This window comes from Coenobita brevimanus, chromosome 88 (genome assembly GCF_032717465.1).
Source record: "Coenobita brevimanus isolate Jiangsu-jjx chromosome 88, ASM3271746v2, whole genome shotgun sequence".
Classification (NCBI taxonomy): domain Eukaryota; kingdom Metazoa; phylum Arthropoda; class Malacostraca; order Decapoda; family Coenobitidae; genus Coenobita; species Coenobita brevimanus.
Window position 1 is genome coordinate 5,360,283 of NC_137041.1, and position 13,667 is coordinate 5,373,949.

Genomic DNA, 13,667 nt, shown 5'->3' on the forward strand with positions numbered 1-13,667 from the left:
CACTCCTTCATGTAAGCCTCGTGCAGCCGAAACACTCAAGCCTCTGCTTCATATCAGGGCTTTCATAGCACCAGCTACTTTCCTTCCTTGTATCACTCTACTTTCCACTTCTTTTGCACATTTTCCCCGCTTTTCTATCACTGTACCCATGTAGGCCTATTTGGACTCTTACGAATTCCAGTCTCTCTCCATTCACTGTAACATCACACTGGGAGTCACCTTCTCTCTCAATTACCATCACTTTACTCTTTTCTATGTTTACTCTCAAGCCATGATATTCACAAACATCAGCAAAACTCTGCACTAGTCTACCAAGTTCTTGTGTGGTATTTGCAAGTAGTACTGCATCATCAACATACAACAAATTTGAGATATTCCATCCATCACCATTCATTACCAGCACCATCTCCCTCTCCATTACTCGTGTTTTTACTTCTGTCATCACCCATCCATATATATATTGAACAACCATAGGGACATCACACAACCATGTCGCACGCCCACACTGATTGTGAACCATTCACTTAGATGCCCATTTACCCTTACACATGCTCCACTACCATCATAAAAACTCTTGATGGCACCTAGCAGCTTACCATCTACACTGTACACGTGCAAAACCTTCCACTGTCCTCCTCTATCTGCTTTGTCATATGCTTTTTCCAGATCAATGAATGCCATAAGAACCATGTAGTCCTCCTCACAAGCCTTCTCCACTATCTGTCTTACTGCAAATATTTGATCCACACATCATCTACCACTCCTAAAGCCACCCTGTCCGTGACATACTAGGACTACTGATTTCTCTCTTACTTTGTCTAATAATTCTTTCATATACCTTCCCTACCACACTCAGTAAACTTATTCAACAATAATTCTTGCACTAACTTTGCTCACCTTGATTTTTGTAGAGGGGTACAATCACAGCCTTTTTCCACTCTGCTGGCACAGTTTCGCACATCCATGCCTTCTTACATGTCTCCAACAAGCACTTCATTCCGCTTTCTTCACTACACTTAATCATCTCAGCGTACACCTCATCAACTCCATGCATTCCCATTTTTCAGCTGCTTCACAGCACTCTTCGCCTGTGCCAGTGTCATGTTTCCTGGCACTGCATTCCATCTCTGCACACCCCCAAAACCAATCATATTTATAGTGGCTCTACTTTCTCTATTCCCATTCATCAGGCTTTCAAATTATTCTTTCCATCTGGTGTGTACTTCATCCCCATGGGCTAATAACCTACCACCTACATCCTTCACACCTTCACTCTTCATTCTGCTGTCACTTCTGCATTTCTGCACCTCTTTCCAGAATATCTTCCAATTTTTAGACTAGTTTGCATTCATTTTTCTTCCTAGATCACGATTTACCTCTTTCTTTTTCCTCTCCACTAGTCTCTTTACATGGTTCTTGCTCTCAGTATATTCAGTTCTTATTTCAATTCAACCCCTGTCCTGTAATCACTCAAGCAACTTCTTCCTCTTTTCCTTCACTGCTCTCTCAACCTCTTCATCCCACCATGCTGTACCTTTTTTTTTTTTTTTTTTTTTTTTTTTTTTTACTCTTGCCACACCACACACCACTTTAGCATTCTTAAATAAGCATTCCCTTTTTGGTAGTTAGAACAGAATAGGAAAAGCAGTGTGGGCAGACTATCTGTTATCTGTACAGGAAGGTTCTAGTTATTCACATTTTGTAATGCTAAGAATTAATTGAAAAGTAGTTATAAAATGTACTAGTGAAATGTAATCTCTTATGAACTGGATATGGCTTATATGGGATTATATTCAGGATTGTATAGGATTTGTTGTTTACATGTTATGTGCTGGAGGTGGGGCAGGAGCTAGCTCTGTGGCTAGAGTGAGGAGTGGTTGGAAGAGGTTCAGGGAGGTGCTGCCTCTCCTGACATTGAGAGGGCTTTCCTTCAGTGCTAAGGGATCCTACACTTTAAATGTTAAATCTACCCGAGGTACGATACCCTGCCTAATGATGGGTTTTAACCTACCCAATTGCATCATTAAACAGAGATATATCTGTACAGTATATACTGTATATATAAAGGTGAAGATAATACCATTTGTACTTTACTTAGTATGAGGAAGGGATATTTCTGGCTAGCACAGTCCATCCAAGGAGGAGGTCGTCTCCTGTAGGAGACCTACTACACCTCTCCCCCACTATATGACAGGGATGCGTTCCATAAAAAGTGGTGGAATAACGAATTGACCGAATAATGAACAGATTTTTCCCTTAAGAATGTTAAGAAATAGGGGGGTTAGGATCCTGACCACCTTCGTCATTCCAAAAATATTCAGTAAAGATGGGAAAAATACCGGTAAATATGAATGAAAGTGACACAGGGATTTGAACTTTTTTTTTTTATAAACCTACTTTCTCAAGGAAAATTATTTTAGTACTGCATACATCTCATATAATTGACATTTGATTTTTGATCAAAAAAATATTGGAGAACAAATGAAATATACCTACTTAGCGATAGTTAAGAAAGCTGCCTGAACCCCTTTGATAGAGTGTTTATTGCCAATCCCGCCTACTGGACATGACATCACCACACCAAACATAATCAGATGTATTCAATTTAAAACCATGAATAGCAGTGGAAGCATAACTGGAACCACTGAAACCTAACTGGAGGGCTTTGCCCCCAGGACCCCTCATTAATTATAACCTACCTAACCTAGTGCAAGCTAAGATATTCATCCTGTAAAACTGGAGCCAAAACAGTATTGTGCGTTAAGAGCGTTCGTTAATCATTGACGCAGTCATCACCCAACCATGTGATGGCAAAACACTCACTCAGGTTGGTGAGCACATGACGGTGCATGACAAGGGTAATAGTAGAGGTTTTGGGTGGAGCCTTGGTAGTGCTGTAGTATTCCACGAGGCCAAATAGAAATGCAGATGGATGAAGTCAACCGATCAGCAGGGCAGAGTGCAGGAAACTGAGGCAACTCATCTGATCTGTTTGGTAGCGTGCGGTTTGAATTTTCAGGTTGGCGGGGATAGCCATGTCAAACAACGAAAAAGAGTAAAGATTTATAAATGTCAAAACAACGAATTGTCGAATAATGATCAATTGAAGAACGAGGGCTTGGTGTATAGACTGATTCAGATACAGAAAGTTTGGTTAATGGTATGACATTTTACACTTTCATTTCAACATATTACCCCTCTTTCTATGATAACTGTAATAACGAAGCTGTCTGCTATTGCCAGGTGCTGAAAGGTGACTATCTCTATACATTTGGTGACCATGGAGGTGTGATGGTGGCAGTACAGCCATTCAGTGCCGAGGGGGAGGTCAAAGAGCTAGTCTACTCAACTGATGAGGGAGAAACTTGGCACTCATACCAGTTCTTTGAGGAGGTAAGATTGATTATAGTTTACAGTATTATGCAGGCATATCATGGTGTATATCCCAGTGCTCGATATTTCGCTTGAAAGGTCTTCGACTTTAGAGACCCCATGTTTTGTGTATACAATTGGCCAGCTCTCATTTTAATGTCAGATGTGATGAAGAAGCATTGCAGGTGGTTTCTTGGCTTACAGGAAACCATTTGGCTTGTCAATCAATGCAAAGCCACCTATAAAGGAAAGAAAAGCAATAAGAAGTGACAGGAATGATGGGAGAAATAGGAAGAGAGGAGGGCAGGCACAGAAAAAGAATGATAAAAGTTAAGGAAGAAGTAAGGAGCACTACATCAAGTGAGTGGATGATGGTTGCCACCACCTACCACTACTTGCCCTTATTCACTAAGGAATGAAAAAGTAAAGTATTCAGAAGTAAAATTAATTACCTCTGTCAGCAGAGTTGGAGGAGGTTATGTTCCCTGTTTGTCTGTTTGTTAGTTTGTCTGCAAGATACCTCAAAAGTTATTGATGGATTTCGGTGAAATATGATGAATATGTGGGTCATTGGCCAAGGAAAGGTTAACTAAATTTTGGTGGTGATCTGAGTTGTATAAGCTTTGGCAGTGGTATGCATTCTCTGAATGCTGTCTGATTTTTTTCTGTTATAGACATTGGGGCAGTATATTTCAGACTTTCATCCACTCATTTTTAGCGTTAATATTATTATTTTTACATAAAACATAGCTGGTGTTAGTAGTGCAGAAAACAGTCAGTATTGATATATATTAATCATTCACAAAGGAAATTTATTATTCCCTGAAGTTAAGAAAAACTTAATCTCTATTTAACTTAAAGATAAGGAAAACTTCTTTATGGTAAAGCTAAGTAATGGAGATCAGTCTGGATTTTGGTAAAACTAGGTAATAAAGGACACTCTGGGTTTTTATCTACTGACTGGATTAAACTACTAGCACCATTATTTGTTGCAAAAAGCAACGTGCTTCCTTTTTTGACCAACCATGGAAACATTTGACAACACCCCCACCCCTGGGTTGAGTCATCCCTGACTACTAGAGGTTCTTCTTTTATTGAATGTACTCTAATTGTATGCAAAAAAAAAAAAAAAAAAAAAAAAAAAAACTAAATAATCAGGTTGAAGGGATGAATGATGGCAAATCAGTGATGATACTGGAGGTGTCTGCAGCATGCTAATTTTTTCCCTGCCCCCAGGATATACGTGTGTATGGTCTGATGACGGAACCAGGGGAGAACACCACTATCTTCACCATCTTTGGCTCAAAGCCTGGGAAGCACCAGTGGATTTTTGTTAAGGTCTGTATGTCATCTTTGTCTTGCATACATTTTATAGATACAGTACTGTAGTTAGATACAGATGTAGCGTTGTTTGAGGCAAATACTAAAACTAATGAAAGACCATAAAAACGGTATAAAAAGATGTACAGTAATACAGTTGGATGGAAAGCTTTCAGTAGGCATAGAGACATCTTCAAAAGTAGCTTGCCAGTATATGTGAAAAAAATATATATATATATATATATATATATAAACGAAATGTATAATCCTGGCCATGATGCACGGTTGTGAGATCTGGAAACATACCAGATTAATGGAAAACAAACTAATCTGTTCTCAAAGAGCAATGGAAAGGTCAGTGTTGGGAATATCTTTGAGAGACAGGAAGAAATTACTTTGGTGAGAGAGGTGCCTAAAATGAAAGACATTACAGTGCAGCCTCGTTATACAATGCCTCATTGTGTGATAAATCACTACAACAATGATTAAAAGTTATACCCTGTCTCGGTAAACGTTAAAAAATTAATCACAATTTCATTACAATGATATTTTTGATGGCCGCCTCCAAAAATTTCATGTGGATGCAGTGTTGCACGCACGCCAAAATGGCCGCCCAGTGTTTACATTGGCTGTGATCATCGCCTTTCATTCTATTTTGTGCATGAAAGGCCACTGAAACGCCAGTGTCACTGCCAAATAATAGTGCAAGTGCTTCCAAAAAGGGCAGTGTGCAATATGAAGTGAAGTAATACTTTTATGTATGAAATATTGAAACTTGTGACTTGGAAATCATGTCAACTTCACATAACCATCATTCCTATGTTGGGCCTCTTGCATGAAAGATTGAAATACTATTGTTATCACCAAATAACAGTGCAAGTGCTTAATATATAGTGCAGTGTGCAATATTAAGTGAAACGATACTTTTTTAGCGTGTGAAATACAGAAACTTGTGACTTGGAAAGTGTGTCAGCCTTATGTAACCATCATTCCCTTTTTGGGCCTGTACACAGCTAACTGGGCGAAGATGCCCACCCATGTTTATATTTTCTGTGATCGTTGCCTTTTGTTTTATTTTGTGCATGAAAGACCACTGAAACACCATTACAATTACCAAATAACAGTGCAGGTACTTAACAAATAGTGCAGTGTGTGGTATTAAGTGAAGTGATACCACGTCTTTTTGTGTGGAGTGGTCATCCAGGCCCTCCAACTGTCCCCCATCCTGTTGGGGGGGAGGAGACCCTTGGTGACGACTTGTACCTGCATAGGACAAACTTCGTGTGGGTGGTTGTTTTTATATATACTGTACTGTATATATATATATATATATACCGGTATATATATATATATATATATATATATATATATATATATATATATATATAAAAAGACTTAACAGTTGAAGTCACCTTCCCTAACCATATTGAACCCATGATATATTGACCATGTTATGTGATAATTCGTTAGGCAGTAGGTCTTCACTTGACACAACCATATTGCATAACAAGGCTGCACTGTATGGAAGTTGTTAAAGAACAGACATGGAGGTGGCCAAGTCATGTAACAAGAGTAAGGGATAACCAGTGAAGTAAGAGGCTGACTGACTGGGCTCAAGAGATTGCAGCCATAGCAGAAAATGGCCAAACAGTAGGTGGAGACACGAGATCAGGCATGGAGTAATTACCGTACATCACGGTGGATAAGACGACCCTAGAATCATCAAAAAAGCACCCCAAAACCTGGGGTCATCTTATAGGCCAGGTACAAAAACAAGAGCCATAAAATTCTACTCAAAATACAACCCTATAACAAATTTTTAAGCTACTATATTGTAAATACAAAAACACTAACCTCCAAATCTCGTACAATGTTTCGTAATGATGAGTCGGCAGAGGTTGCTGGGGTCTTCAGTCTTGAAAACAGCTGTTGTAGTGTACACAATTATACTAAAATCCATTACCAGTGTGGTGTTAAACCAATAAAAGCATTGTAAAATAAAGAAAAGCATTACACCTTTAAAATCCTTCAGAATATCTAGCTTCATCGTCTGAGGTAGAGAACTCTCCTAACACATCCTGAGTCTCATTATTTACTCTGTTGTCATATGGGTCCCAGTCTGAATCCGGTGAGTCAGCTTCGGCTTCATCGTCAGTGTTCCACAGTAAATCATCCTCCATGCCATCCATTGCATTAGATATACCATACTTTTTGAAAGATTTTATTAGTCTCTACTTCCACGTTATGCCATGAATTGATTACAAAATCACACAGCACATCAAGTGATGGTGTGGGCATACGCCCACCTTTTGTAAAGGATTTTTCAGCATTTATCATCCAATTATTCCATTCTTCACGCACATGATCTTTAAACAGTTTGTTCAAGCTGACGTCTAGTTGTTGCACTAGAGAAGTCAAACCACCTACCAGCTCAGTCAGCACGACACTGCACGTACTGTATGTAAACAAATCGGTCATTGATCTTGTTGAAACTACAGTATCAACTACCAGTACAGACGATAGTCTACCTGTATATATATAGTACAGTATATACCTTATTATATGCCTCGCTGATAATATACCAATAATGCAAATGATTTACAGGTAATTCTTTAAGGTATGGTATCTTATTACTGGTAATACATTCTAGATATTTAATTCATCGTACTGGTATATCACTGTCTCGGTTGTTTGGTGCTCACTGACCTAAACTTCACCACAGATGGTTTGGTAGTTTGGGGATCGTCTTATACGACCGATATGAGCTAAAACCATGAAACTTAGACTGAAATTTGGGGGTTGTCTTATCTGAAGGGCACCTTATCTGCCGAATTATACGTTACATTGGTTTGAGTCAAATACAATTACAGTTATAATTTCTTGTCCTGTTACTCAGTTACAATTACAGTTATAATGAAGAAAAAATGCTAATTACAGGTACTATAGAGCAAAGTTACTGTTCATTTACATATTTCAGGTATTTGTTTTCATAGTATAAACTGAACTAATTGCTGATTGTATTGAAATTATATACATACATACATATATATATATATATATATATATATATATATACAGTACCCACACGTCCAAGATGGGTTTGTCCAAGATGTTTCACGTCCGAGACGGAGGCCGTAAATAATAATCCAAAATATTGCTGTAATACGGTTGCATATGTCCAATATGGAACCAGCTGTTCATAACAGCCCAAATCCTTGGAGAATACAGCTGTGACGGTCTCATCCTGTCCAACACAGTTCCCATGCCCGGGAGAGTGACGTGGTTGAGATGTTGTCCAATATAATATTGGCATCTGGTCACGTGATGAGCAAGCGGGGCTTGTTTTTGTCTCTCACCAGAGCATCGTGGACACATTTACCGCGTGTTGCACTCAGCATTTGCTCCTAGGTTACTGCCTGTCCTTTCGTAACCATGCCTAGGAAACAGTCTGCTAACCGCTTGAAGTGCCACCGTCTACCTCGGGATACTAAGCTGGAGATAAGCTCAGAAACATACACTTTCAAGGTGAGGAAATTTGTGTTGGTGCCAAAATAGGTCTAGGTTGGTGTTTTTAGAGGCACTTTTCGAAGATTTTGTGACAATCTTAATTCTTTCCATAAGGTCTTGTCATGGTCCAAGATGTTTTTTGTCCTAGACGGGACCCTCAGGCAGCAGTATTACTGTCTTGGATGCTAGGGTACTATATATATACAGTATATATATATAAGAGCCTCTGTGGTACAGTGGTAAAGTGTGCGTTTTCGTACACTGAAGAATGAGGGTTCGTGCCCCGCCGGGATAATAAACTTTGTGAGCATTCTTCAGGCCATGTACTGCATTGATGGACACAAGGGGTGCTATGGTTGAACCAGTGTCGCTTACTATAAAGTATGCTTGCACCCAGTCAGCTTGCGTGGGCCGATTACTCTTGGTTCACAGACTACACACATATCCAAAGCCATTCTAACACAACAATTACACTTACAAGCACTTCTCACCGTACTGTACATAAAGTCTCTACCAGACAGCCTAAGCCACTTGGTAGAGATACATTGACTGTATCGTCCCCACACAGTCGGGATAGGCCGGTCCTGCAGTGGACACTCAAATGGCTGATGAGATGAGATGAGATGAGAGAGAGAGAGATATATATATATATATATAAACACAGTACATAGTGTATACAGTAATCCCTGTACTATCCGGATGCCCACTTTCCGGACTCCCCACTTACCGGACATTGTGGGCCTGGACCTTCAGAACCCAAAAATGGCCAAAGAAAAAGAAAAAATCCCCCCAAAATTTGAATTTTTTCCCACTCGTAATTTGAGATTGCTGCCCGGCGCCAAACGGACCAGCTGTGTTTACACACGGCCCCTTTCTTCCTCCCCCCTCATGCCTAACTGCCATCATGAGTAGGTGCTTATTGCAATGGATGCCACACGTGCTCATTTTTGTGAATAAACAGTGAAGAAACTGCAATACCTCGCCACTAGACCACACAGGAATTTACAGTGTTGTGTAGTGTTAAGAAATTAGAATTTAGAGTGCAAAGGATTAACTGTGGAGTACAAACTGGCGGTTGAAACTGGCATGGTGCAATGAAGAACAGAATGTGCAGTGTTAAACAATTATAACTCACAGTGCAAAGAATTAAATGCAGCACAACACTGATTACTGTACCTGCTTCAAGAGCATTTTCACCACTGCCTGAGCCTTAGAGAAGGCAGCCACATACGTGCTGTAAGTACTCTCTACACTGCAAAATATTTTCCATAACCACTTCTAATTCCTCATTCTCTGGTTTCTTTTCATTTATTTCAAGCTTATGGACAGCTTGTGTTAAATCCCTTGCTAAAAATGCTTCCAGAAAATTGGGACTTATGTACAGAGTTCTTGAGTTCTTCACTGACGTTCAGATGACCACAATATACAAAAGTCATGTGCATTCTGAGATCGAATACTGTTCACCACTGTGGAGTGGATGTGAAGTGGTTGCATTGAGGCAGTTGGACAGAATTCAAAATAAAGCCATTAGATTAATCAATAATCCTGCCATTTTGCAGGACCTTCCTCCATTATCAGTACGTAGAGATGTTGCTTCTTAACCCGTCATGTCCTGAGGTTTTCCGCACCTCCGACATCCGCCAATCCCGAGGTATTTTCGAAAAAAATTTTTTTTGGCTAAAACCTTCGCTTTTGGTGAGAAACATTGAAAATTCATAGAGAAATTGCTCACCTGAGGTTTAAAATACTCAATCCAGGTAGGAGCTCCTCCTTACCTGACTGGGTTTTCTAACATGCTGGCACCAAAGAAAACGAGTTCTATGGGAGGGTAACTATTTTATCCACTCATAAACGGTATTTATTTATTTACTTGGTACGAATTTATATGTAGTATGAGAGTATTTTGGTTTTCAAGCAGTAATAAAGGCATTATAAGCATTGTTTCACTCACTAACTAATCACCATACCTGACCTTTTTGTGCCACATTACCTGATCATTATTTCTGACTGTTTCTTCTTGTAATGCTATGTAAACATTGTCCTCCACATTGTCATCGATTGGGGAATCACTCTGGCCCTGAATATCTTTACTGGCCAGGTCACTGGTAACAAGTGAATTGCCGAGACAATGGCGTGAGGGGGGGAGGGGGGAGATTATGCGGTGTAAGGCATTGTCCCTGCTTGGCATCTTGTAGAGGAATAGAGGAAGGTGTCCTGTGTATACATACGAAAAATCACGCGCGAAATTTGAAAATTGTGCGAATTAGGGACCTTGCAATTGCACGCCGTACCGGTACGTCGCTGGGACTGGCAAATGCAAATCATTGCAACGTACACATACGTCGACGGGACGGGGCGGGTTAAGCATTATTTTATCAATATTTTTACCGTAAGTGCTCTGATGAACTGGCTTCAATTGTGCCTCCCTTTCACATTTTCTCCCGAAATACTCGGGCAGGTGGGAGTGCTCATGAACTCACACTTTCTCCTCTGCACTGTAGAACCTCTGCTTATCAAAATTCATTTATCCCCAGAACTACTACTACTCTGGAATTCACTTCCTGGGAGTTGTTTCCCACAAACATTTAAACCACTTCAGTTCAAATCCAGTTGTTATAAATATTTTATGAATGGAGGATGCCTTTAGGCACATGGACATTTTTTTTTCCTTTGTTTTTCCTTCCTCCATTCATTATCTATTTAAAAAAAAAAAATGTCCATTATTGGTGTGAATAGGGTCTTCTATTCTATCTATCTATTGCCAGACGCCTCAAGCCCGTTTGGGGTGGCCACAAACAAATCGCCTCCAAGTCGCCCTGTCCCCCGCCATTTCACTGCCCTGCTCCCAACTCACACCCCCCTCTCTCATATACCTCTCCACCCCATCCCTTCATCTCATCCTCGGCCTCCCCCTCCCTCTTTCCTATTCCACCTCACTCACATACACTCTCTTCGTCAGTCTTTCACCCTCCATCCTCTCCACATGGCCAAACCACCTCAGTGTGTTCCTCATAATGCTTCCTATCACATCCACATCCACACCACAACGCTTCTTTATATCCTCATTCGTCAACCTGTCTCTCCATGTGACTCCATAGGCTCCTCTTAAATAACTCATTTCCACTGCTCTCACTCTTGACCTATGTCCTTCCAACAATGTCCAAGCTTCACTTCCGTACATTAGAGTTGGTATCACAATACTGTCATGTAGTAACTTTTTCACTTCCATGCTCACTTCCCTGTTTCTTATCACTGCTTTCAAAGAACCAGCAACCTTTCTTCCCTGCTGTACCCTTTCAAGCACTTCACCCTCCAAACCTCCATCCTTACTCATCACACTACCCAAGTACTTAAACGTACTCACATTTTCCAATTCCTCACCATCCAACCTCGCTGTCCATTCACTGACTTCACCTCTCTCAAAGACCATCACTTTACTCTTCGCTACATTCACCTTTAGATTCCGTTTCTTACACACTCTCCCAAACTCATCCACCAAGCCTTGCAGCTCCCCTTCGTCTTCACTCAACAACACAGTATCATCTGCAAACAACAGTACAGGGAGTTTCCAAACACTATCCTCTCTCACCAGGGCCACTCCAATATCCAGTACCCTACCTTAAATAGGTCTTAAATAGGTTTAAATAGCTGCTATACATGTCCGGTAGGGAGTTATGGAGGTGGCTTTCTAGGTTAGGCTGGATTAGAGTCCATAAGTACCAGTCCAGCAGGCAGGGGCCAATTTTCCGGACGAGACCACTTTCCAGACATGCCTTTGGCTCCATTATATCGGATAGTGGAGGGATTACTGTATATACATATCCACCAGAGTTGAAGAGAGTGTACTGAAATGGTATGGTCATGTGGAGAGAATGGATAACATTAGAGTAGTCAAAAGGTATATCTGAGCAAATCTGAAGGAGGGAGGAGGTGAGGTGGGCCAAGGAGAAGGTGGAGAGACATGGTGGATGAGTATGTGAGGAAGAGAGGTTTGGAAGTCGGTGAGGCTTGGGTACTGACTAGAGATCAAGCTGGCTGGATGATTGTTGTAAGGAGAAGTGCATGATCAGGGATTTGGCACCCTTTTTTAACGTGGCAGCATCTGGATTGACTCTATTGGATACGTTTATGTGAAGCTACAAAACGTGGTGTGTTTTTGGCGTATCCAATAGAACCATGATTCCAGGGGCTTGCATGGTGAGTGAATGGAAGTGTGGCCTATTGGGCAAATTTGGGCTATATGGACATTGCTACTCCTTACCGTGCCTTAAGGTGGGAAAGGAGGTCTGGATGATGATGATGATGATATATATATATACAGTATATATATATATATATATATATATATATATATATATATATATATGCGGAGACTTCACTTCACCGTGAAGATATGTATGCAAACTAACCACAGGAGAAATGAAAGGAGTGACAGTGAGTACTTTCGTATGTTACATCTTCAGACAGAGTGAGACAGAAACGCAAAGGGTAGAGGTCTTTTATGCATACCCGCAGCAGGTAGTGGGACACAGGTCATCCATTGTTCTGTGTGCCACTACCTGCTGCGGGTATGCATAAAAGACCTCTGCCCTTTACATTTCTGTCTCACTCTGTCTGAAGACGTAATATACGAGAGTACTCAATGTCACTCCTTTCATTTCTCCTGTGGTTAGTTTGCATATATATATATATATATATATATAATGGGCTCGCACAGTGCGCGTCACCGCAGTGCACGATTCGCCTTGTGCACGAGTGACCAAAAATCATAACCAAAAACCCTTTAATGCACGAGTTTACCGCACAGAATGCGAGGCAGAGGCAAGGAGTGGCTCAAAAATGCCATTTTCTACTAGTGCGTGACCACCCCTCACAGAGCGCGTCACGTGTCGTCATGTTGATGCGCAGCCTAGTGTGATGGAAGGCAGGACTGAGCTGTGTATGTCAAACATTAGCAAGATCCTTGCTGCCGTGGATAAGCTCAAGGAAGAGGTGAAGGCACAGAAAGTGAGCAACCTAAGAACGGAGGAACTTCTGGTTGGTATCGACAAACTCTTCCGTTTCTACACAGACAGGCACAGGGAAGAAATAAACAGAAGACAGACGCTCATAACAAGCTACACACAGCGGGCTCAAGTTGGTGAAATAGCGGAACCATCAACATCGTCTGCTCCTGATCCTGTTGAGGATGAAGAGGATGCAATGTCAGAAGTGTCAGCATTGGACTTTGAAGGGTTTATGGCCAAAGTGAGTGACTTGGATGCTCTTGGGGAAGGTGATCAAGAGGAGTCTGCGGAGGGAAGTGTTGGTGCGGTGGGAGGTGCTGTGGGGAATGCAGTGCTGTAAGTGTTGCCGCGCCTCGGAACCCCTGTTATTTAAGGTCATCAGGCCTGTTGTCTACTGTTGTTAAGGTGACTACCCATATTTTTGTTATTGTAGCTATAGCTTTAGTACAATGTCTGAAACAT

The 13,667-nt window shown here is 40.9% G+C and overlaps 1 protein-coding gene across 1 annotated transcript in view; it reads left to right on the forward strand.

Annotated features, from left to right (window-relative positions):
- LOC145411196 (sortilin-related receptor-like) overlaps positions 1-13,667 on the forward strand; it is a 218,758-nt gene that overhangs the window by 39,914 nt on the left and 165,177 nt on the right. Inside the window, exons 10-11 of the mRNA XM_080281257.1 lie at positions 3,244-3,393; positions 4,609-4,710. Of these exons, the coding sequence (XP_080137383.1) occupies positions 3,244-3,393; positions 4,609-4,710 (252 nt within the window). The remainder of the gene's footprint in view (positions 1-3,243; positions 3,394-4,608; positions 4,711-13,667) is intronic.